A 26144-nucleotide genomic window follows, 5' to 3' on the forward strand; every position below is an offset into this window, starting at 1 on the left:
CTCCGTTTCACAATAATTCGACGTAGCTATATAGTTGCCGTCAACCAATCGGGAGCGCGATCACGCGGACGAACGTGACCCTGCCGCGATTCCTTCGCGTCAGGGCTTAGCCACGCTCAATTTCGAGCACAAATCTTGAGCCCACTCTCAAGTGCCAAAGCCCGTCGTTCCACACGTATATATAGAGCTACGCGACTCCAGTGCAAGATCATTGCGAAACGGAGCGGAGACCATCTCACTGCAACGAGCGCAATCCACGACGATCTAATTCATCGAAGCTCCGACGAAAAGTAAGAACGAATTAAAAGAACGAAACGAACCGAACGAAATCAAGAACGCACGTGTAGTAAACGGGAGAAAAAATACTCCTCCGTGTATGGTGAGCGATGAGGCTTCAAAGACTCATTCCGCTATAACGAGGCGCCCCAGAAAGGAAAAGGCAGCATTAGCCACACGTGTGCACCGCACTCATCGGCAAGCCAAGCGGCAATCATTTTTTTCCCCAAGTCGTCAGCGGTGGTGGTGGTGGCGGCAATTAATTTCCTCGAGCGCTTCAATAAGGCGCCCCTATATATACAGTGCAGCGCGCGAGGCCCTCGAACGCTGGCGTTACAACATCGGGCTTCCTAATTGATTCGCGTCGCGGGCGAAGACACCGTGTGTGCTCATGCGCCTTGCATTTTTTCGCAACTCTCGGAAACAGAAAAAGAAAAGCGATCACGAAGACGCTTAGTTTACCGAGGTCCCGCCAATTTGCGCGACAGCGTTATCGCTAAGGTATACAGCTCGAAAATTACGTGCTTCCCTGCCACGCGTGAGGCTTCACCGCCTTCCTTACAAGTGAGAAAGGAAGAAGGCAGGGAGGAAGAACACGGCGCAATAAGCGCGTTTGCGCCGAAACGGGCTCCTCCATCGATTGGCGCTAAACATAGGCGGGATTACGGCAGAGTTATACATGCAGTATACGGCAGCGATAGAAATGCGGCTGCGGCTGCAGAAAAAGAAAAAAAAAAAAAACGATTCAGCTTTGGTATACGTATAGAGTGGTTTCGCCTCTCCAAGTGGATTACTCGAAGAAGCAGACACGACTTGCGCGACAAACTGCCGTGTTCATTCAGAAAAGCAACGAGTCCGGCTATTAATGAAAGGCAGGCGCGCGAACACGGCCCACGTAACCAGCGAGAAGGACAACACAAACGCAGTTGAATCCTTACAAAGTTGCCCGACTTTCAGTCGTTCCATGCACTAGTATAAATTTCTTTTTGTGTTACTGACATCAGGACACACGGTGCAATCGCGAAATCGAAGCCGCGCAGTAAACAACGAAGTCGTGCCAATTTAGGAGAAGTCTTGAGACAATAATAACGACACCACCAGTTTAGGAAATACCCGCCCTCACAATGTGTCCCGAAATACGAGTATTCGAGCAGCACTGACAATGTGAAACACTGTCTATCGTATTCCGCTCATCGCAGTAACGTGGCGGTGACGCGAACTCATTTCGAGGGCAAAGGTCACGAGAGGACCTCGCTTATTTCCGAACGCTTATCGTCTGAATCACAGCCCGGAGATGATGGGCACAGATGGCGGCAACAAACAGCGCCCCTCAGTGCCAGCCAAATCATAACTATAGCCGCCTTTACTTTAGACGGCTGGCTTTTGCACACGCCGAAATCTGACACCACGTTCTCGCATCTTAGCGGCAAGAAAAAGCGAAGTTTGACCTCGCGTGGGGTTCACAACGGCGTGACCGATAAGGCACATGATAAGTGTTTCAAAGCAGCCCAAGGAATGCGCTTGTCGCATGATAACATCGTTTCGTACGCGAGCCAAGTGGCCATGGTCGCGGGACACAAGTTCATTCAAATGTGGCTCGGCAGGCAACAAAAGCACGCGACACCTACGCACACGCAGAAGAAAAACATCGTTTTTTTTAGACCAATCGCTGGTTTGCCCAATTGCTTGAAGTGTCTATAGAGAAACAAACAAAAATTTGCAGTTTCGCCCGAAGGACGAAGCACCGGCTGCGACAGCAAGGTTTAGCTTTGCGCTACAACTACCCGTAAAGCTTTGCGCTACAACTACCCGTAAAGCTTTGCGCTACAACTACCCGTAAAGCTTTGCGCTACAACTACCCGTAAAGCTTTGCGCTACAACTACCCGTAAAGAGCCACGCCAGTAAAATTCCTACACTTTCAGGTTTGAGCACATTATGTTTTGCACTTCTAATGTTTCATATATAGTCTGGTGAGATTTAAGATAAAATGCATGCGCTGTGAATGTAACGTCTAATGACATTTGTTTGCGGGGTGCGATTCTCACAATTCTGAGATTAATAATGTGCAGTCAAGGACGTAGGACCCGGTATAAGCAACTTCAGTGATATAATAGTGTCGCAGTATACGACCCGCATATGTAAGGCATGGATAAGCATAGCATACATATGCCTAAATATATGCGAAGCCTTACGCCGACGACGACGGCGAGAATTCGCTATAGGAGTGGCCCTATAATTGCCATCGCAATAAAATAAACCGAAAATAAAGAAAGAAGCCCGCTGAATGGCTCACACTTCTGTGCACAGGCCGCTTCTGTTGGCCCGCCTGACGACAGTTTGCCGCTTATACGGCGGAACAAATTATGCAGAACACATTTAATCTGAGAGCGAGTCGAGCAGGGCAGCTTGCTCGACAATTTGTTGCACACTTTTCTGGTGAACTTGGGTGCTGATGCACTGTAAAATTCAGGCATATACTGCCCATCTCCGCCACGTCGGCGCTTCGAACCAATCAGAGAGTTCGTGGCTGCCCCGTGAACCAATCAGAGCCGACAAGATGGCGAATTCGACAACAGGGCAGGATTTCGCGGCGCGTCCAGATTGGCAATATTTGATATATAGTCCCCGAGTGTGAAACATGTATGGACAGACACCGCTCGTAAGATTTGTTGTCTCAGTTCTCGAAAAGCTTGCAATAACGGAGTTTTTGATACCTCAAGCAGCAGGACAAAATATGTACACGGTGAACAGAAAAAACGGCTACTCGAGCACGCATACAATGTAAGGTCACTGAAATTTTGAGATCGTTTTCCCTCCACAACCCCGCCAAGGTCCCTACGGAAGCGTGACGGGTGCAACGTGCTGCGGAGAAGCAAAGCAGACGAAGGCAGCGAACTATAACACAAATGTTGCGTACGTGATCCTGGATAAAAAAAAAAAGAAAGTGTATAAATAGCAGGGCAGCCTAAAATTAAGCCCTTACAACGTGGTTGGTCTTTCGCGTTAGTTTTACAACCGGTACCGCACTTGACCGCGCCGTGGTTCATCTCGTATACAGTATGTCCGCAATATGCGAGTCACGAACGCCGCTCCCGTGTGCAATTAAACGAAAAAGAACACGCGTTCGTGCTTTGCCTTGCGTTTGAAACCGCGATGCCTTGTAACGTGATGGTCCACAAATGAAAAGCACCGAGCTTCACGGAAAGGCTGCACGCAGCTATAGCACTGCTTCACGCATTCGTCTCAAACGAAAAGAGAAGAGGACCTTGGATTCGAGAAAGCGCTGCGCGTGGTTAGTGAAAGTATATATACGCTCGCGAAGCTGCAGGCCTCAACGGGGACTTTCGAGCGCGTCGTGCGCTGTGCATTGTGAAAAATCGTGCGTAATAAACTAAAACAAGGGAAGAGAGAGTGGTCACTGGGAGTGCAGGAAGTTAACGCCGGTGTTCGTACGCAAACAAGGTCTCTCGTGAAAAATATCAATGTGTGAAAAATATCAATTTCGCACTATTTTTCCTTACTCCAAGACAATCTGCACAAGTGTATGCACGTGTGTGTATGTGTGTGCGTGCATGTGCGTGCGTGTGTGTTCATGCAAGGAGCTCATGCATTAACATCACGCGGGCCGTTAAACATTGTAAGTTAAATTGATTAGTTCCCCCCGTTGTCTTCTGCGAGCACCTCGCGTCCAGTGCAAGCACAAAAGCTACTCCTCGATGTTACCTATAGTCTCTCCTAACTATCGCTGCCCGCGCGCCAGCGCCACTGCGAGCTTAACCGATGCAAATTACGTGCGCGAACCGCCGCAAGGGCGATCGAAAACCCTAGCCGTGCGGAACGCGGTGCCGAATGGTGCGAACGTTCTTCTCAAGCGCTGAATCATCAGCGCGGTTCACACGAAGGTTCGATAGCCATCTGCGTTCGTAAATCTCGCGCGCAGCGAGGCGGAAAGGGTCGCAGTACGCGCTCTCCTTGCGGGCCAGCGCTCGAGACCGCCGGCGAGAAAAAAAAAAAAAAAAAGAAAGAAAAAAGCAGTTCGTGTATGCGCGCGCGTGTGTATAACGATTCTACGCACGCCTCCCTGCGCTGTCGCAGTTTTACAGCAGCGTATTATGCCTTCCCTGTAGTAAGTACACGCTCGCGCACAAACAACAAGCGCAAGCTCGTCGAAAGGTCAACGCACTTCGAAGCGCTCGGCCGGACCGCCATTGTGACAAGTGGCCAAGCCCCACTCGTAGTTGCGGGCACCCGAACGAGAATAAATGAGACACGTATACGCGGGAACCCGCCCCCGCACGTCCGCGAAGTACAGCGAGCACAAAGAGATGAGAGAAAGAAAGCAATGAAAGAAAGAGGCACAGAACAAACAGAAACTATACGTATAAGCGGATGCTCCATAGGCGATAGCATGCGCGCTGAATGAAATTCGGCCGCAAATTCCGCGCACCAGCAGCGTTAATCAGGCCGAAAGTAAACGGGTGCGAAGAAGACGCTATATACGCACTATAGACCGCGATGAATAGTACACACGCGGCGATGCGCACTCATTTCCGCGAGGCGCGCACGACGCGCACGATTCGAGGGGCGGATATCGAAAGCGCGGAAGCTCTCTCTCTCTCGTCGTGCTACCGGTGAAATTCAGCGCGGTGGATCGTCCGTAGCCTTTCGCAAAGACGCAGCAAGCGAAGGAAAAAGAGAAAGGAAACATTGACGGGGTCGAAGAGAGGAAGCTAGGGACGGGGTCAGAGGAACTCTCCGAACATACGCACGCCAATTCTGCGGCGATACAAATGGGCCGCAGGGCGGGCAGCGCGGTGCAAGGGGATCCAGAGGCCGCCGATACACCTATGTGCGGGCAACAAGGAGACTTCGTATAGTATATAGTAGCAACACGCACCGTCCTCCTTGTCGACGCTGCGAGCATTCCATGCGCGCAACCTATACAGAGAGAGAGGCTACAGCACAGCACTCATATATATGTGTGTTATACTACATCGTCCTGACGGGGGCCGGTTTCCTGCGAACTCGCCCTCGTTCCGCGCGCGCACTCTGGGGCTTGCGTGTGCATACAGCGATATGGGAGGGGAAGGGTCTCGAACGGGGCACGACAATCAGCACGCCGCGGCCCGAATGCACGCCTTCTCGCACGGGCAACCGGCTTCCTATACGCAAGTGCGTTCGTGTTGGAAGAGACGCGTTTCCCTGTGTGGACCCGTCGCTGTGGAACGACGTCGCACGTAGTGCATACATACAGGCGTGCGTGTATATATATGAGAGAGAATTGAAAACGAAAGAAAGAAACCGTTCCTTCAGTGATATAGACTATACGTTATCCTTTCGGTGGAGATGTCCTGCCGTTATGTGAGCGACACGTAAGGAGGGGCAGGTGCGAACGGGTACGTTTCACGAGCCACGTCGGGTCCCGGCTCCTCAGGGTCGCGCGGGAGCATCGCAGGTAGCGCTTTGGTGCCAGAGACGGTATACGGAGCAGTCCAAACGTCGTCGCACCCCTGAGCTATAGTAATATATGTCGAGGGTTTTGTAGAGCATGCTGCCTGCGGGTGCGTCGCATCACCTTGTCGTGCAGGGGCCTGCCGAGACTGCTTTGAATATACACGCTAGGGTCTCCTTAAAAAAAAAAAAAACCTATTGTATATGTAACGATTGAGTAACACGCACGCTGCGCCGGAAACGTGTGTGGCGCTTTGCGATCGTCGAGATTCTCGCGTCCGGGAAAAAAATAAAGAAAAAGAAAAAACCCTGGAAGATGCATATAACGAGTCCCATCGAAAGAAGTCTTACAAGGAGGCCTTTCTCGCATGCTCGAGATGTTATTCAGAAAGGCGCACGCACAACGCTCCGAAGTCCGTTACGCTCGGCGGAACCCCGAACGCGTGCTAACTGACAGCCCATGCTCTTTCCTTCGGTGTAATATACGCAACACGTGTCTAGGTTTCGAGGTTGACGGGCCGCCTCTTAACCGAGTCAGGGACACCGAGACGCTGTGCACTGCCAATCTGCGGCCGCGGCACGCCGTTGCACTGCATGCACGCGGTATATAGTGATAGCTCGTGAGGCTTTTAACGGCGCCGCTCCCACGCCCCGAGCTACCGTTCGCCCCTCACGGTCGATTACGGCTCAGCAGGGAGTGGAGGCCAGTGACGGCTGCCACTACAGAAGGCGTGCGAGAGAGAGAGAGAGAGAGAGAGAGAGAGAGAGAGAGAGAGAGAGAGAGAATAACACTTCCAAATAAGCTCGACTCAACAGGGCGAATTGGCCTCACGCTATGTACGTCGTGCGTAGTCTATTGTCAAAAGTTTCGGAGCCAGCCTGCGAGTGACCTTTGTTCGCGGGTCACGCTACAGGGCTCGTATACTGTTGGCACGTCGAGCGCTCCGAGGTTCGCGAGACTGAGTAGCATAGTCCCTATTCCGATCTCTGGGGTTTTTCAGCGAGGGACGTGCCACAGTGGCCCCGGCAGAAGGTCCGGTCGAGAGCGCAGCGGTCTTCGCAACTTATGACAAGGACTGTACGACAGCATATTTGAGGTTCATTTAGCCGTTTGTAACTTCTCAGACAGGAGTAAGAAAACAGGAGTTACAGGAAATAGTACAGGATTCAAGCTGTGAGTATCGTGCGAGGAATCAGTGCATCTATAGGCAGTCGACACGAACCCAAGGTAACACGTACGCTGCTGATTCAAGTTCGTTCCGATCTTTCATCAAGCACTAAAATGTGCTTGAAATGGTACGCTACTGTGACTGGAAGTCAATGACTGAAAATACCGTTTATTTGGCTTTGCTTACAATGCGTGCCCAGATCGTAGCGTGCTGTCGCGCTCAAAAAGTAGCGTCTTATATAGACAGTCTTGTTGTCCACAGTCAGCGTGACCATTCCACGCTGTTACCGATCAAAATTACCTAGTCTTGCACAGGAAGCACCGATTCGCCCCGTAGCACAAAGACCCCCATGAACAGCGTCTATAAAAGAACTAGAAGGACGCCAGAGACACGTGTGTGCATGGGGGCCACTCACGCAGTTGGGCGACTGTCTTCTTGGCAACGAGGGCGTCCTGCCAGGCAGCGTGCGCAGGCTCGGTCAGGACGAGCACGAGCACCGCGGCCAGGGCTCCGGCCACGCGCAGCCGGAGAAGCCGCGACGTGGGCCACCGCGGCGGCGGCGACGAAGAGGGGCCGCCACGGGTCGGCAGCCGCCCCATGGCACAGAGCGGGCGCGCCTACACGGCCCGGTCGACGACGACGATGTCCTGCTGCGCTGCGCCCATTGGCCCTACACACACACACAGAAGAAACAAGCGCACCGTCAGAAAGTGGGCACGCGTAAACAATACAGGCTGCATTGATTGGCAACGCTTCAATAGGCAGCGAAGGTCCGGGACAATTGGAGTATTGGAATGAGGGAAAAGAAAAAAAAAAAGATAGAAAAAGGCGGAGGAGGGACGACGACAAGATGGTCACAGGCATGGGTACCTTTACGAGACAAAACAGAGATAGGCAAAGTGCTAGGTTACGACACGGTGACACTTTAATGTACACAGGCTATAAGGTGGCTATATATGTCGTCGCCACCGTGATTCAAAAGGATCGACATTAGCGATTATCATATCGTACCATGTACGTACCCTTGGCAAGGACACGTTAGAGTGTGTTTTAATCAGTGAATGTCGAACGCACTGCATATTGACGGCTGCCGCGCGGCATTTTCATGTGCGATTGGCTTCGATTCAGCTGCACTCACAAACGCTTCACGCGCTGCTATATCGATCAAAATTCTCAATGCGGGTCGACTGCAATGAGGGTCCGGACTGGCCACGTGACAGTGGCATCATTCTGAACCATGCTCTCCGTGACGGTTGTTACGTGCGACTATTTTCGTGACGGGTGAGGAACGCGGAATGCAAGAAAGAAAAAAACAAAACAAACAATGACATTATTAGTTAAGGTTTGCAGTAGGCAAGACCGATGCAGACAGATAAGGGGGGAAGGAGGACCACGTCCATTCTCGTCTTCTATCTTTCCGTGCTGGTCTGGCCAAAAACTAGAAAAGACGGAGACAACATGTATAGCTGCCTAGCGCAGTACCATCCAGTCAAAGTTCGATGTCTTTCGTCTTATATGTCCGACGTTCGAGATCAAGCCTGTCCAGATTTACGCGGCTATACTAGGAGGTGCGTAAGCTATAGTGTTTCGGTTTGGCACGGCAGAGACAAAACAATAACGACCACGACGACAACAGCAAAAATGCGCAACTCCCTAGATGCCATGAACGAGTGTGACAGCGTCAGCCACCCAGTCCAGCTGGCACGACGCTAATCGCTCACAGAGGACAAAACAACGAGGCAAGAACACATTGTACCAAGAAGGCACTTCTGCGCCCATGTATGCGCAATAAACAATTGGTTTCCTGTTGGACGGGCTCCCATTTCTTGGTGTGTACAGAAACTCACTCACCCAGCACGCGGTTTCTATACAACCATAGCTTCTGGTCACGTCTCATAATCGTCAACGCTAAATCCTGTTACTGAAACCATGCGCGATGATCGATGGCTTTTAATCGCGCGATGGCGCAGCTAAGGCCAAATACAGCCTATACGTACGGCCAGAGATGGAATGTGTTTACTGCTCTCGAAAAGTGAACATTAAGGCTCCTTCCTGGCCGTGGTCACAGTGTGCAAATCATCGGTCGCACGTACGTGCAGGTCAGCGAAGTGCGATGATGTTCGCGAATGCATTGGGTACCCAAAGCTGTAAGCGCACCAACAAGCCTTTTCCGCCAAAAAAAAAAAAAAAGGAACACATTTTTCACGACGTGCATGTGCCATTCTGGCAAAGAGCGGTTCCCGACTATAGTTGCTGTCCGTGGCCGTCCAAAGCAAATGCGATTGAAAACTGGACAAGATTCGCAACTTTAAAGGAGTCATGGCCAGCGTGTTTAATGAGCATAGCCTTCAACCCAAAAGCGAAGGCTATACGTGTTCCATAAAACTTTTAACTGCAGCACGCGTACTGCGTAAGAGTATACTGCCTTTGGGTATAGGCCAAGCGTGCCGTACATTAAGATGCCAGCAAATTAAGATTCTTGTCGGGGCTTACATAGCGACACCTTCGCCGCGCGTCCAACCGTTTGGCACAGACGCGAGCGTACAGGTTCAACTCTCTCGACCACAGCAGTGCCAGAAACTACCGCCCCGTTGCCGATTCCTACGATCCTGGACTTACACGCAGTAGGCCGCTTTAATTCGCCCGCTTAACCGTCGGCGAGTGACCTTCACAGATGTATACGCCGAGGGGCCTGCTACTTCGCGGACGTTTCCTCTCCGGATACGCGCCTAGCAACCGTCGTAGCACGCCTCAAGGCCTCTTGTCCGCAGTCGCGCGTCCAGCGCAACTCGTTCGCACTATCTGCGCACATTAATGTGCCGCAATTTCATTCGATGGCCCATGATGCCTAGTATAGAAGGAAGGAAATAGTGGACGGTAGTAGCCCCGTAAATGGTTAAGGTAGTAGTAGTAGTAGTAGTAGTAGTATTTCGGAGAGGGTCATCCATTCAGAGAGGGTCATAGCGCTAGAAGACACGGACAAGAACAGACCCCCTCCGATGTATCTAACCAACTAGCCTGAAAAGCCACACTTCAAAAAAAAAAAAAAAAAAAAAAGGAAGGATGCCTGATACTTTTGATAAGTATGTCACAATTATTCCAACACATCCAGGCCAGGATCAGCGATTTTTTTTTAAAAGGTAATCGCCTCCAATAATCATTCCTAGGGCTTAACGACCCGATGCTGGCCCTCGGACATGAAGGTCGCCATAGTGGGCGACTCCGGATTTGCATTTGCTTAACAAAATACCACGCCTTTCGACCACAGTGGGTCCTTTGACCCCCAGCAAAATGTAACAGGAGCACGGGCGCTTTCTCTCTCTCTCTTTTGCATTCTGACCCCTTCGCCATCCAACAAGCGAGAATCGAACCCTCGACCTCGTGCTCAACAGCTAGCAGAGCGCCAGTGCCGCCGGAGCCAGCACGACGGGTCATCTCGCACTCGGAGCCAATTTGTTCAGAACAAACACGCAAACGAGACGCACACACAGATACGATAGACGCTAGAGAGCAGATGAGGACGCGGGTCGATAAAAAGAAACGTGAGCGGCGCAGCGGGAAGTTTTGATAAAAGGAACGACATTTCGCCCGGCCGCGGCGCACGACCGAGTTGGCGGCCCAACTAATTCCGGGGCCGGCCACGTTCCGCCAGAGCGGACCGACTACTGCCGCCCGCCCGCCCGCCCGCCGTAGGGGGGGTCGTCGGAGGTTCGGGGTCATTAGCGGTCATTGACAACGAGCGCGCAGCAGCAGAGGCGCTCGCCTCGGACCATCCGCCGGCCGGCCGCAGAATGCATGGGCCACCATGCACAGCACGCACACACGCGCTCGCGCAAACCGGCGTCCCCTTTCCTGCCTCGGCCGTTGCGCGCTCACTTCATCTGTTGCACCCGATGACCCGCACAGCTGGAAACTTGCGAAACGCGCAGACAAGGACTGACCTTCCGGTGCGACTTGCGAACGACTGAATGAACGAACGTTTATTGAAATTGGATGGCGCTTCGGCGCCTAATTATCGGGAAAAAGAAAATTTGGAAAAGGGTAGATCTATCGGTGGTGTCGACTCCTTCTCACGCCTAGACCCCGTGGACGACACCTGTCTCAGTCGCGATGGACGGGAGACAGATAAGGACATCTTTCTTTTGTGCGACCGTTGCCAGTCGGTGCTGCAGTGCACTGTTCGCAGCTTTGCACTTGATACGGACGGCGCTGTGTGCTGCGATGCTTCGGTTGCCGGTGGGCGTCACATGACCAGAGCAGATGAAGGACGTCAGGCGTGACGTCCGTCCTGCAACGGCTGCTGCGATTAAAGTCGGTTGCTAGAAACGCTTTTGTTTATTTTTTTTTTTTGAAGCGAAAGTAAAGCAATGGTGACGGCTTTTACTTTCCAGAAAGGACGAACAAAAATAGAGAATAATGCATGATAAGAAGAACCGTCACAAGTTCAGTTTTGATGCTGGTGGCACCGTGAAATAGAAAACTAACGAGACGTGGAAAGGCGACTTGAAACGATGCGACCTCGCTAGCCCCCTACGCCGGCGGAGGACCGTGGCATGCAGTCCCGGAAGAGCCATGCCGACCTTCGCACGACGAAAGCAAGCAACCGGCTCCGGCTGCCTTCACGGTTCGACAATTGGGCGACGGCTGGACTTCGGGGAAACTGCTCGGACAACGCCCGCATGACCAGCGTCTCACGCTCGAACAAACGAAACGAGAAATGTTTGGAACGGGCCGAGATACTGGAAGAAATCGTCCATATATACAGGTGCAGGTCCTATAGACACCGACCGCAGGCCGGACTACAGGCGTATACCGTCGCAAGAGCCTTGGCGCTTACGTTCCGAGACCCATCCCCGCAGCCTTTCACGCTGGAATATTGCGGCAGTCACTATTGGGGCAGTCAATAACGACTGCCGCTCGCTGCGACAGTCGCGCTCAGAGCCCTCTGGGACAAGGCCATGAAAGACACCGACGACTTCCAGGAACCCGCAACTCGGTGCGGCGACAATAGTGCGCGAGCGATGGGATCCTTAGCTTCTTCCTGGACGCCCTCATCCGAGCCTGCCACCCACCCACGCAACAGTCTCTATACTGCAGTCCAAAGACGCGGCGTGAGCAATGTCCACCGTGGAGCTTGCTTGCCAACGGATGGCGCTTCTATCCTTTCTGTTAGCCTGACTGACAGCCATCACTGGAGGTGGCTCGCAGCACAACCCGTTATCCGGAGGCGATCTCGTCCTGGCAGACCTTCTGTACCGTTGCTGCTATGACATTGTCGTTTGGCAGTATACGACGACTGCGCTTCCGGGATGAACTTACTCTACCGCAATGCACTCAAGAGCGCAGGTGGGAACGCCCCTCTATAGCTTCACCCGCTCATCTGGAGGCACTCACGAGTGACTTGGGGATCCCGTCACTGGTGCGCCGCACGCCTCTTCGACCTACTTAGATGAGACGCACCAATTGGAGGGGCTAAGCCCCGCAAAAAAGACCAGCGGTTCACCAATGATATGGATGCTCGACTGTCGGTCCCTCCGTCCTATCCGAGCGGTTGAAGGCAGCGGGAAGCCGCTCGTGTATAGCGCCAACGGTGCTGGACGAGGCATTCACTGTCGAGAACCAATGCTGAGACAGTCTTACGCTTCGGCCCGGCAGAAAGCGTTCTGCAAACTGCATTTACATATAATGTGTTCTCCTGCACTCACAGATTTGTAGTCTCGAACGCTGCCGAAACGACGAAATCTAGTGCGCGAATGGAGCTAACGATAGTGATTAAGGTCCCGGTGTATAAAAGTGCTATATAAAGAAACACCTATAGAAAGGCGAGAATTTATAGCACTATGTGTTATACAGGGAGTTCCAAACAGCTAATGAGACTTAAGAGCTTAAGATGTGAGGATCAAATAATACGCCCATACACAAGCAGAAAAAAAAAAAAAGAAGAAAAAAGTAAAAGCGTCTCGTGGGTGCTCGTGCTCTGTTTGATACGTGCTTCAACTTTATCCCTCGCTGAAGTCCCGCTGGTCGCTCAAGCCACGAACGTCTCTACAGAGGGTTTTAGGGACGGCTCCGAAATGGGAGACGCACCATGCCTATAGATGCGTGCTTGGCTGTTTTGTCCGCAGAGTGGACCGCGCGAGCGACGCGCCCCTTGTTGGCACCGCGGGCGGCGGAAGCAACGTGCGACGCATCACGGAACCACGCATATCCACGGGGTCGCCGAAAAGAAGCCGAGCGATGCCACCGATGCTTCTGCGCAGCTACCGCTTCTGCTACCGGCTGTACGCGTTCCCGCTGGGTCCGCCCGTCATGCATCGACGGGCGGCGCTGGGTCGCACCGAGCTACAGCAACCGCATGCGCGCGCAGATGGTACGCCTGCAGGCATCCGCGGCCACGCAGACCGTATTTACTTCCTGCTCGCTCTTTTCTTTCCTTATTTTCTTGCTTGTTTTCAAGCTGGGGCTTCTGAAGGCGGGACGGGGTCGCGTGAACTTTTAAGTACGGACAGCGAAGCGGGACCTCGAATCCGACGACGAGCCGAAGCCGTCGCCCATCGAGGAACGCCCTTTTCGCCACCGTCGCATGCTGCGCGCCGTTCCCATGTGACCTTTCGCACGGGAAAAAACAGATAGCGCAGTGAGTTGGGCATGACACTGGCCGACTGCACCCGGCAGGGCCAGGCCGGGACGAGGTGAAACGGCTCAAGCATGCGAAGACCGCGCGCTCACATTGCGACGTTGCCAACGGCGAGAAATGCGAGATCCAGGCCCACCTCCCTCGAGTAGGCGGGCCTTCAGGGACAGATGAGAAGACTTGTGTTAAGCGACAAAGAGACTTCAGAGTGGGCGACGTTATAGTAATTCGAAGGTGTAACTAGACCACGTACGCGGAGTCCAAAGAAGCGCCAGAGAGCTCGCTGCAGAGTTACTCGAATAAACCATGCATCACCTCAGCTAACTATGGCTCGGGAGGAGACGAACGCTATAGAAACCGAAAGAACGAAGCGAACGAAATGAGAGTCGAAGATCGCAAAACCGGCTTTCGCGTGAACGTGTCCTGGACGGCTGTATATAACAAGCCGCGTGCTGCGGCTGAATTTCGTCTCGTAATACGGCGCACCCCGCCGACCCGCATCTTTTAGACAAGCCGGCAGGACGACGTCTCGACGCGACACGTACGTCAGCGATCAGCAGAATAACCGCCGCGCCCTGTGCTACGCATCGCCGGCTCCCGCGGGCGGCTGGCTGTACGCTTTTACCCTCCTCCGCTCGACAAAGGAGACAGGAGGGCCACCAGCCGGGACAGGAATTAAGACGCGGAACACAGGACCGAGGCGGTCCAGCTCCTTGCTCTGACAGATGGGACAAAAGGCAGGCCCGCTCCCACACACACACGTACGCGAGGCACCCGCGTCAACTCCGAGCACGACTCGAAAGCCGGCCCTGTCGTGCAGAAACGCAACGCGACCGGACAGCCGTGTAGCGCGTTGCACACAAGGGGACTGTCGGGCCGCGACGCCTTCAAAGAGGCCCGCTGCAGTCACGGCGTGCGCGGGTGGCTTGCTTTTAGCTTGCTTGCCGCGAGCAGAGGGAGAGAGAGTTAACCGGTCAGTTATATAGACAAGACAGAAGCCAAGCCGGCCGCATCACCGGGACGGGGAGGTGCACATGGCGCGGTCGCACGGTTCGTTTCACCGCAATTCGGTGCACCGTGCACGGCCGAGTGCGTGCGTGCGCGCGGCGAAGTAAAGAAATTAATGCCCGGCCTACATTCGCCATACTCCAGATCGAGAGCGACGCGGTAAGTCGTCCACCGAGGCGAACACAGGCAGCTAGACCCCGCGGGCAGAGTATATAGGGGCCAGAATTAACGGGAACACCGAATTACAGTATTCAAGCCCGATACATTTCTACATCTTTTAATATGTTTTAGAGGGAGAAAAAGAAAGTCGCTTAGTATCGCGTGCCTGGTGGACGTCAACAGTAAAGAAAAAAAGAAAGAAAAAAAAACACGGAAAGAAAAGAAGAGAGAGAAATATAGAAAGAAAAGAATAAATAAATAATAATAGAAGAAGCGCAGGGCCTAATATGTAATAGCTGCGATCGGCGGAGGTATACCAGAGTCCGTATTCACAAAAAGTTCTTCCGCTAGTAAAGTTTGTAAGAACAAGAACAGTCCAATAGGGACGGAAAACATATTAGCAAAGGCCGAGCAAAAAACCTTTGTGAATTCGGCTCCACTTAGCGTAAGGAACTGGGATAGACGGCGATATATATTACGAGTGCTACAGCCCAACACCTGACAACAATTAGGAAAGAAACGAGTAAGTGACCTCTTTTTTTTTTTTGGCTCCTCATAAATACGGACGCGCATGGCAACTCACGCTGCTGTTCCGTGGTCATGGAGGACAGGCACGCTACCGAAAGCGGCGGTACACAGGAGTCTGAGAGGAGCAACTCCTCTAAAACGCTTTCGCGTTCACTGTGTACAACGCAATGGAGCACCTAATGTGGTGTGTTCGCATAAAGCAGCGCGCAGAATACCCCAATGCTGCACGTCATTGAGGTAAATCGAATCGGTAACCAATAACCGAGACAAATTATGGCGCGACATGTACACAATTTTGACACCTGTACGAAATAGTACAAATACTTTCCGTGCGCCAGCCATTTTCGGAAAGCTCTGTTCAACGCGCCGATTGTATTGCCGTACACGCATATACAGCGCACGAATATAAATGTCAAGTTCAGCCTCACCCCACAAACAAGCGCGCGTGCGACTGAATCAATCTCCGGCCACGAACCACGAAAACGCGCGCGGGCGAGTTAGGAGAAGTACACGCTAAATTATCACGTAACAGCCGTAATTAACGATAACACTCCGAGCGCCGCGATAAATGAGCCGTTCTTTTAAGGACAACGAGCAAAAAAAAAAAAAAAAAAAAAAAAGCAGCATGCAGGCGCCCCGCGGTTAATCCCGCGCGGAAACCAAGCTATATAGGAATACTAGCTAACCGGCAGGACAGCAAGGCTCTCAAGCGCGACGCTCTCCTCTTCCGGTGTTCACTGCACTCAACTATACGTACACGGGGAAATAACGAGGGAGAGACGCACATGAAGCCAGCCGCCGCCGACGACGAGGCCTCGTGCGCCGTGCGTCGCTCGCGCGTGACCGCGCTGTCATGGCGCGGGCTGCATCTGCGGCGGTACCACCGCAGCGCGGCTTCAAAACGTCGTTGGCCCGGCGAGGTGCAGGCGTTTTTGCTGCCCACGGCTCCACCCGGAGCGGGTATATAGAGCTTGTACACGCCTCAAAGTGAAATAGACACAAAGAGAGGAGGTAAGAAAAAGCTAAGCTCACGTATATGTGCCTGACACTCCCGGTTCTCTCATGCATCCTGGGCCGCGAGCGCGTCTTCCTATCGCACCGACATGGCACGAATACACACAGTCATGTCACGTTGGCCCGCGGCAAGGCCCTCCCGTCAGGGGGCGAGCAGGCGCAGGCCAGTCGTGTCTTGGAACGAAACGCGCTCACGAGATCGAGATTACGTGCGGCGTCGACAGGACGAGCACTGCGCATGCGTCAAGGGCGCTTTACATATAAACGTGCGCCTATAGAGTTACTGCATATATGCTACCGAAGGTAGCATATACAATAACCCTAGGTGCGCCGTACATACCGAGCCACCGGACGGTCGAAAGAAATCTGAGATGAGAAGGCTTCGGCAAGTTTTACGGCTTAATTGAACTCGTTCATATTATAACCTGCGACAGAGGCATGTCTCTCATGAAAGCGGACCCCGAGCGCCATATCTTCGCGAGAAGTTCCTTTCTTCTCGGCGATACGCACACAATGTTGTTCTCGTTCATCGCTATATACTGTCTGGCGTAGCCTCCGAAATTGCATGCATTGACCCCACCAGTGTCAGAATCTGTGTGGCGCGCGAGAATCCCGCGCTAATAAGCAAGCGCCGAAGCTGCGCGATAACGCAGTGCGCGTCTGGCTCCCCAACTTGCACACTGTCGCAGAGGGGTTCGAATCCCGGTGGCGGTTGAGGGCAAAGTTTCGTTTTTCTTCGCAATATGGCGAGGGTGGAGGCGATCGACAAAAAGAGTTGAGTAACAGAAAATTTAAAAAAAAGAAAAAAAACTTCATACCATGTTTGTCTTGACTGAGTGCGAGGGCGTATACATGTTAAAAAACGACATCAAAAGCAGTACGAAGCGGCAGAAGACGGCAGAAGGAACAAGTCCGCAAGCCATAACGAGCTGTTTTTTTTTTTTTTTTCCAGAACGTACAGAGTAACCGGAAAGTCAGGAGCATATACTAAATTTATTACGACACGAAAGAGAGAAATAAAAGACGAAAAGTTGCAATTATTTCGGCAAAGCAGTTTCCATCGCAAATTGTAGAGAAAATGGGAACTTCACTGTCACACAGACGACAGCGGACAACTGCTGACGGCGACGCCCTGCATCTCAGGCAGACAGGCAAACTCGTAAAATCGAGCAACTGCTTCCCTCGAGAGGGCGTGCTCAGGTGGCCCACGTGTATGCACAAAGTCTCACATCCATGATTCCGCAGTGCATGCGCTATATTAAGTCCTTCTTGTTAACCTATAGGCGAAGGGACAAGCTCATCAAATTAAGCAGCATGGGCCTAAATCAAGTGTAAACAGGAGTCCGGCACGTGCTGTCGAGACTTTGTGCGCAATAGGCGTAGTCCACGCCACACAAGCAGCTTTCTCATACTTTAATGGAGTCTCGAATGCCACGATTCTGTCGTAGTGCAGGCTCCCGAAGAGACAGGTGATACATGGCCGCCATTTGTCTGATACCAACTGTTTTGGCGAACACTTGCCGATTCTATTGCACAAATGATGTGCGACACCTCGCGGGCCCTGCTGGAGCCTATACGTGCATATATTATATTTTAAGACAGTGCAAAACAAAAATTCATCATCTCCGGGCGCGAAACCAAACTGGAATCAAACCGATATCGACGTATAATTTTGCGAATTACTGGAAATTTAAAAGGTGCATGCATTTATTTCATGGCCGACCTGCGCAATATACCGTTCTCCATGTGCCGCGGAGAATCGCATGGAGAGAAGCGGTGTATACATGTGAGTGCATGTGTGGCGCAACTTCCTGCCGACGCGGGATCACACCACATGCGACAGGCTCCGATGCACACATGTCAGAATAGAGATCGTGTAGCGGTATAACGCCGGTGAAATTAAACCCGCGAGGCTGCTGTTTTACGGCATACTCTATACCGTCTGTCACGCACTATAGAGAGAGCTGTCACGCACTAGAAGTGAGGAGGAAGCAGTGTTTGCCGAGCACGAGGTCGAGAATTCGAGTCCCTGACGTATATTACGAGAGCGGAATGCAAAGACGCTCGCGTGCTTAGAATTCGGTACACGAACCCCAGGTGGTCAAAATCATCAGCCTTCGACTATACGGCGCCTCTTGTTTAGCTAAGGTCTTGCTTGGGGAATCAATCAATCAATAAATCCATCATAACCGGCCTTCCTCGTCTTTTCGCACCTTTCACTCGTACAAGAATTTCATGCGAACCTGCGGAAAGCTTACACAATGCGAATGCACAGAATCAGCCATCATATGCCTAGAAAGTTATCCGTGTATCAATGACCTTCCTGAAGTGAAAAATACTTGTCTGGCCGCTTACTATATAGCAGACGCCCACCGTTATAACTAACTATATGCACTCCTCATGCACATGCATCACCCATGTGTCCTTTAAATCACCAATCCGCCTTCGCTCGTGCCGCATATAGGGCATTCTTCTGATTAACCTGTTCTTTGTTTCTGGCTGCTGCTTTTCATTTTATTTGTATCTCTGTCTTTCTCTAGCACATTGAATAATTTTCTTTTTTTTTATCGGATGGTAAAGTTTGAGGCCGGGCCATCGCATCGCACGCGGATGCTGCAGCTAGGACAACCGCAACGCATTTTTACTTTCGCTAATTGGTTATGTACTAGTAGGCATTCTATCGAAGCAGTTTTGGAGAAACTGCAGGGTTGAGATTGCCTGTTTCTGTCTTTTTTGCGTTGTTCTTTAATTAAGAGCCTTTAAGTAGGACGTCAGCAGACGACGCGAGCACTAGTTAGCGGATATGACGCAAACCCCATGCACATCACCTCCAAGATTTTTCGCCCCCCGCGGACGCTGCCTAGAGGTCTCGTCCAGTGACGCGTCAATTGGTTCCCCCAGTCTGCAGGTTCTACATCATTTCAGGCGAACGGTAATTACGGCGTTTTTCGTTATCCAAAAAAAAAAAAAAAAAAAAGACGTCTATTTTCTGCGAGCTCTTCGCGACGCATTCGCACGTATTTCAAACGCAAAATCTTGCGCGAAGTCTGCTCCATATTTGCGTACTATACCTTCAAACGAGATATTCTTACGCGGTCCAAAAATTTCGTCGCAGTTGGCCTTTAATTATAACGCCACACGAAGTGCGCCATGTGGCCCCGGCAGCACACACGTGCGCGGTTTGCTTCGCGGCAGAGTATAAGGGCGAGAAGACGTGGGCGCTCGATGCGGACGCCACAATGGGAATGCCTGTCCCGGTCACGGGCACCGCGCTAAATCTAGGTGGGCGCCCACCGCTGCTGACTACCAATCACGTGGCCCACTCCTATTTTTCTGCACGCGTCCGTTTTTCCGAGAGGCACACGCGTTGGCTCTCAGCCACGAATGCGTCTTGTGGCGGTCGACGGTCGCATCACAGCAGTTTCTCTCCGCGCGCAAAGTATAGGCTTAGTTCCGTCACGCTCATATGAAGAAACGGCAGTGCCCCCCTCCCCCGCACCGGGGTCAACACTCCATTACGCGAAGCACAATGAACGCTGGCCTCGGAGACGCTTAGTAATTTCTGTTTTCGGTCTCTCACCTTTACTTAACGAGACGTTGCAAACAAACGCAGCACACTGTCGGCACTTCGCCACGTGCTATACTTATCGAGCAGAAGGTATAAGGCAAGGGACCGTTGAACACAAAACGAGCGGACGCCCACAAGCTCCGACGAAGCGTGCACCTGACTAACGACGGTACACAAAAGTGTCGAGCGTGCCCTGAAGAAAACGCGACAACCGCGCCGCCCTGTCACCCGCGGATCTCCGGGCTGGAGGGGTATATGAATTTCGCTAACGCCACGACCTTTTTTCAAGTATACCGACGCACAATTCCCCATTTCGCACTACGCTCGCACGTACCGCCGCAACCATGCGTAGGTTTTCCAAGACACCATTCTTCTTTTCGGCTCTATTGTGAGGTCGTAAAGAGAGAGAGAGACGACCCATCTATCCTCAGGAGAGCAGCAGTAGTAGCAGCAGCAGCAACGGTGACATTGTTTACGGCAACGGGCGCGCGACGACGTTTTTGTCAAGCGAAGTAAGAGAGAGACAGCGAGCGTTGGCAGACACAGTACGTGCCCGAGATCACGCTCCAGCGACTCGCCCACAGGATGGACCCCCCTCCTCTGTCTGCGCAAGTTGTCGCCGAAGGGGGCCTGCGCTGCACAAACCGCTGGCTCGGGCCTTGCGCTGCATACAGTCGCGCGCGCTATACCCTGTCGCGCAGGCTCGTCGTCGCCATGCTCCAGCGGACCGCTTCGTTACAGCTTCGCGACCGTCGCGCGACGCTAGCAACCTCCTTTCGAAGTCGCGCATGCGCGCCCTCTGCTCACGCGACCGAGTCGGCGCACAGCGCGGGCCCGGCCCTCTCGATCTCGTCTGCACACAGCAGGGCGAGAGAGAAAGACGCGTGTGGCGTGGTGGTGGTGGCGTTTTCTATAAACGCGCACCCCCAGCCGCACTCACGCGCACACACACACACATAGGCAGGGCAACTAACCGAGAAAGCGGGCCTCTATATACTACATACGCCGCTGCCGCGGCAGGCCATGGCATCAAAACGGCTCTCTGCAGCGTGGGCGACGGTGCATGAGAAGCCAACCGCTCACGCCTCCGCGCCATTGCGGGGACCACGAAGACGAGAACACGACGGGCTTGGACGCCTCACCGAGCCCACACCTCCTCTTTTGCTCCCCCCCCCCCCCCCTCTCCTTTTACTAGAAGAGACCGGGCCGAAACTCGAAAGAACGGCGTCGGGCGTCGCCTTAAGGAGACTGCATGAAGACTCGTCTCGAGGCTCCACCGTGGCGTCGCGAGCTATACGCTCGCCTCGGGTGTCCTTCGCACTAAGAGGCTTCTCCTCCTCGCAGTTCTAGGAGGAGTCAAGCCCTTTAAGCCGAAATTTCGCGCTATAACTCACTACCACAAGCGTGCGTGACTCCAACGCATGCGCAGCGCACACACAGCCTTTGCTTCGACGCCGAGGTCGGCGCTGATCGAGCTCGCTAAAACAGAGCGCTTTCGGTATATAAAGAACGAAAGAGAGCAAGAGAAAGAGTCGGTGTTCATCACGGGCTCAGACAGAGAGAGAGAGACTCGGATGTTGATCACAGGCGGGTCGAGGTCAACGTGGGCGCAAACCGAAGCGAGCAGGCTGGCTATACACTTCGCGAAGTGGTTGCCGTCCAAAGAGCGCGTGCACGCCACCGGCGAGTGTGTACTCCATACAGGAGAGGCTATAGAACAGTAGCTGCCCACAGAAACGGACGAGTTTACCGAGCAAACTCCACGAGCTGCGCCTAAACAGATTCAACACTGGCGGACGGGTTTATAAGATGTCCGCGCCGCTGTGGGCTCGAGGCCAAGAAGAGCTTCTCCACGTGCTTGCTTGCATTATCATCCGCTCGCGCGGTTTCGAAAGTCGCCGTAGAGCGACTTGCGAAACGGCTTTATATAGAGAGCTGCTTGTGAACACACTTTCATGCGAAGGCGATGGGCCACGTGAGGACGTGCGCTCCACGGACATAATGGCGGACCACGTATACGACGTCGGGACGCGACGGCTGACAAACACCTGGCGACGTGAATAAGCCCTCGAGACGCCGTCATCACGGCGACGATTTCAAAACGAGTGAATGACACATACCCGCCTATCCGATACCCGACACTGGGCTCGATAAGCGAGTGAGTATTCGTATGACGACGCGGCAGCTATGAGGAGTGAGTGAGCTTCAAGCTGCCGATGAACAACTGCACCCTGTGACGTCCCCGCGGTACAGCATGCTGGTGTCAAAGTGTGACCACGATACCCGACGTGCAACAGACGTGTACGTTCGTTACGAATAGGCATCGTATACGAGACCCTATACGCGAACAGGCGTCCGAATTACAACGCTGCGACACGCGTAGTGCTATGATGACCATGAGTTACTCAAAAGACATCAGCGATGGCGTCAGCCACGCCTTCTCTGACGTGACGGTCGGTGCATATAGCGCTCTAACGACGGTTGTATTCGCGTTTCACTGAGCGCGCCGAAGTCGTGCCAGTATTGCTCGACGAGCTGGCAGGAAGCCGAGAGCCATTGTTTTCGAAAGAACGAAGCTCTAGCTGGCTGACGCTACACATGCGCAGGCTTGCAAAGGTACTCGGCTGTCACGGATACGCGTCACGAGCGTGCACGACTGGGGCTGAGCAAACATGCCACTAATAAGTTTTTATTTTTGCCCCCCGCAAACACACGCTTGGTCTCGACGTACGCGTATTGGCACAGAAACGTTTCTTGAATGCTCTAAGCAAAATTCGTTTTGCTGCGACTACGCACGTGAAGTGAGAACTGGTTGGTTCACCGGACTGGGGCCGGCGATGTATTCTGCGAACGAAACGCCGAAATGTATAAGTGCAGCAGAAAACCGCCTTTTCTCCTTGTTATGTTATGTCCACCTTCTAAGTGCCCATCCGGTCACGACAGCGCGACAGGCAACACGCCAGATCGTAGACCTCTTTGTAACTTCGCGATTGCCCCCCCGTTGGGACAAGAGTGATCACTTCTTTAAAAAAAAAATAATGTAACTGTTCTCTCGCTAATGCTTTCTATATGTTACTAAGTTGAGACTGAAGTTTTGAAGTTTATTTCAGGCAACCAATAAAATATGTACCTACATATATGTACGTTAGCTGTTATTAGGAGCTGTTAGGAGCTAAGCTGTTAGTAGGAGCTGGAACTGTATAGCACGCGCTTCCTAAAACAATACGCCTTAAAGCAAGCGATATATAGTGTTTTTTGTTTAATTTTTGTTTCTTCTGTTGCTGATAATACTACATGAACAAAATCATGGCGGCCAGAATGCTGCGCGTACGTCGTAATGGCATGCACGAAAAACAAACGACGGTTGGGCACCCACGCTCGCACACAATAACGGTAAAAGGCTCTGCTCAACACAGCAAGCGAGGGAAAAAGAAAGACAAAATTTAGAGCGGGCACGGCGCGTGACACATTCAAACAAACGGACAATTAACCTGTATCACAGGCAACTCAAGAACACAGAAACACAAAAGAAAAGCGACGTGCTCCATTTCAAGTGCAAACTGGCCCTCATTAACACCTTTCGCTCCATTTATTTTTTCACAAAGACAAAAAGAAGGAGTGAGACAAACGAATACGAAAGAAACCACATAAAAAACGAAAAATAAAATAAAAGAAGAAACGCTACAAAAAAACTGTAATGAACAAATCCCGCGCGGCCAATTACTTCTTTTTTGTACTGCACTTCCTTTGGCCCAACTACACTGTGCCTCCAATCATCGTACTTACTGCTGATGCCCCTTCCCTACCCCCCCCCCCCCCCCTATTCCTCTCCACTCTCTTTGGTCTAGTTATTTTTACTTAAATGAAACGCCCTCGCAGCAATAGTTGTTCTCGGTCAACGCAGGCTTTTGCTTACAACTCGCACGTTTCACCTCGCCTGCATCATGACCAGCAGAAAAAAAAAGATAATGAAGGGCACCCGAGATTAGAAACAGGCTCAAAGAAGTAAACGCCCCGCTGCATATACCTCCCAGTTGTTCTACAGTTACTAAACAACAACAAACGCCCGCTCCTAATTTACCACCGCGCCAATTCTTCTCCGCAGCTGGTAACTGCCGCCATTACTTTGGGGGAAACCAACAAACAAACAAAGTAAAAGCCGCCGCACTAAAAACAAAGACGGCGAAAGGGAGGAGTATAGTTCTTGCTCGGAGTTCCCCCTTCCCCTCTTCACCAGTTGTGCACGCGCTCCCGCACGAACGCACAAAAATGGCGCACGAACGCACGAGCGCAGCAGGACCGACAGTCTCCCCGAAGTCGTGATGCCCTCCCCGTCTGCCCGCCCAGCCCCAAAGGCGGCGGCAGTGCGCCCGAACACGGGCCGACGCAGTCAGACCGGAGGTCGGCCGCTCACCAGCAGCAGCAGCGGCGGCGGCAGCAGCAGCAGCATGACTGCCGCCGTCTCGTGTTTATGCATGGGCGTACGGGGACGAGCGTGTGTAAACGCTGCGATAAGGTCTGGAACCAGGCTGGAGAGGAGGAGAAGAAGCTTCCCAGGTGGGAAACCGGTTCGTCCGCGCAACAACCCCTCCCCCCCCCCCCCCCCCCACGCGGCCGCCGCCGAGAACACAGAGAGGGACGAAACAACACCGGCAGACGTTCTGCCTTTTGTTTACTACTTGCTCTATTGTCGGGGTGGCGGGGAGTAAGCCCCTCCCCGTTGGCCGCCTAATCGCCGCTTACCACCACAAGGGCTTCGGCTTGTTTTCACTTTCGCTCGTCGCGCTGCCGGTCGGCTCCTTCGGGAGCCGAGTTTTCGGATGTTGCGCCCCCCTCTTCGTGATTCTGCCTTTCTCGGCGAATAAAAGATCAAGCGACCGCTACAAGGGACAGAAAGATGCCCGCGTACGGGACCATATACCGCTCTCTGCCGAGCTGCCAAACCTTTGCAAGGCGGCCCCTCACCCGACAGTAATAGGCTCGCTCTTCGTCCTTCTCGTTGCAGTCAGCGTAAAATACCAACAACCGCTGCCGTATTTTAGTTTGGTAACGCGTCGAACACAAAAGCGGCGAAATAAGAAAGGAACGCAGAAAGGAGCTGCCCTGCTGGCTCACAGCTGCAATCAAAATTACGCCACAAACCGATTCGTTCGGAACCTCCCCTTCCAAGTTTACCGCTGTGCACTGCAGCTTTTAGACATTACCTGTATCTTTCAGTGAGCGAGAAACCAAACATCGGCTAAGCAAGAAGAGACAGCGTGACCCGAGCCAAACAACGGCTTCGTAGAGGACGGGCATTATTACTGCCAGCGCGGTCAGAAAGGAGGAACGGGGAAGGACAGAGACGGGTCGGGACAGCTGCTGCCGCAGAAGAGCACGGCTTCCTCTCGTACAGCCTCTGACACACACATTCGCAACAAGCGCCGGTCAGCGAGCGAGCGCAGACCAGAAAACAGACCGTAAAAGAAGCCCTAGAAAGGCAGCGCGAGTCGGCTTTCCCGCACAGCGCATCTGCGTTGCGTTGGAGCACCGGACGCTTCGGAGGGGGTGAAGAGGCTGCCCGGAGAAGCAGGAGACGGCGGAAAGCCGGTGCGCGGACAGACACCGCCGCTGCGTACGACGTACCCTCGGTTTCTCGGAACGGGCGCCCGCAGCTGCTGCTGCCACGAAACGCTCTCTTTTCGACCGGCCATCGTCGCACTGGACTGCCGAGACCGCCGAGCCCGCCGCTCACCTGCTGCCGCTGTCGGTATCGGAAGAGATAGAGGACAGCTCTTCTCAAGACGGAAGGCCGCAGCCGATGCGGCGGCGAAAGGGCGCTAGCTCGCTTGGGACCCCGGCGCGTATATACGCTCATATAAAAGCCGCCGTGGCAGCAAAGGCGGCGGTGAAGTATAAGAAGGCGCGCGCTATCGGGTGCCTTATCGCGACCGGCAGGTGGACGACGCGCTTTTATTTGTCTTCGCCGCCGCTGCTGGACTGGATGAGCCAAAACCGGACGTGGAGGAAGGGGGGGGGGTTCCTCCGCGCTTCGACTCGTCGCGTCAGAGAAGCGAGAGCACACACACGCGCACTGCCATTAATGGGGAGCGGTATACATACACGCTGAGAAGAGACCGCGCGCGCTCTCCCTTCTATACGGATGTTTTGTTTTTTTGTTTTTCCGGCAGTGGAGGACATTAAACCTGCGGCGTTCGTCCGCGCGCTCTTTTGGGACGACCACTTGCACGACGGTGAGAGCGGATATACGACGTAAGCCCGAATTCAGTCGGTGGTAAATTGCCCGCTTTTAAGCTAATGTCCGCCTTTGAGAAGGGTATTTGCTTTTTGAGGACG

At 52.9% G+C, this 26144-nt stretch overlaps 1 protein-coding gene across 4 annotated transcripts in view; it reads right to left on the reverse strand.

Moving 5' to 3' along the window:
- The window catches only part of LOC119442059 (semaphorin-1A), a 135435-nt gene that overhangs the window by 67624 nt on the left and 41667 nt on the right, over nt 1-26144 (reverse strand). For all 4 annotated transcript variants that reach the window (XM_037706776.2, XM_037706778.2, XM_037706777.2 and 1 more), the window contains exon 2: nt 7313-7567. In XM_037706776.2, coding sequence (XP_037562704.1) covers nt 7313-7496 — 184 coding nt within the window. In that variant the 5' untranslated portion in view covers nt 7497-7567. The remainder of the gene's footprint in view (nt 1-7312; nt 7568-26144) is intronic.

The sequence above is a fragment of the Dermacentor silvarum genome, chromosome 2 (genome assembly GCF_013339745.2).
Source record: "Dermacentor silvarum isolate Dsil-2018 chromosome 2, BIME_Dsil_1.4, whole genome shotgun sequence".
In the NCBI taxonomy this organism is placed as follows: Eukaryota; Metazoa; Arthropoda; class Arachnida; order Ixodida; family Ixodidae; genus Dermacentor; species Dermacentor silvarum.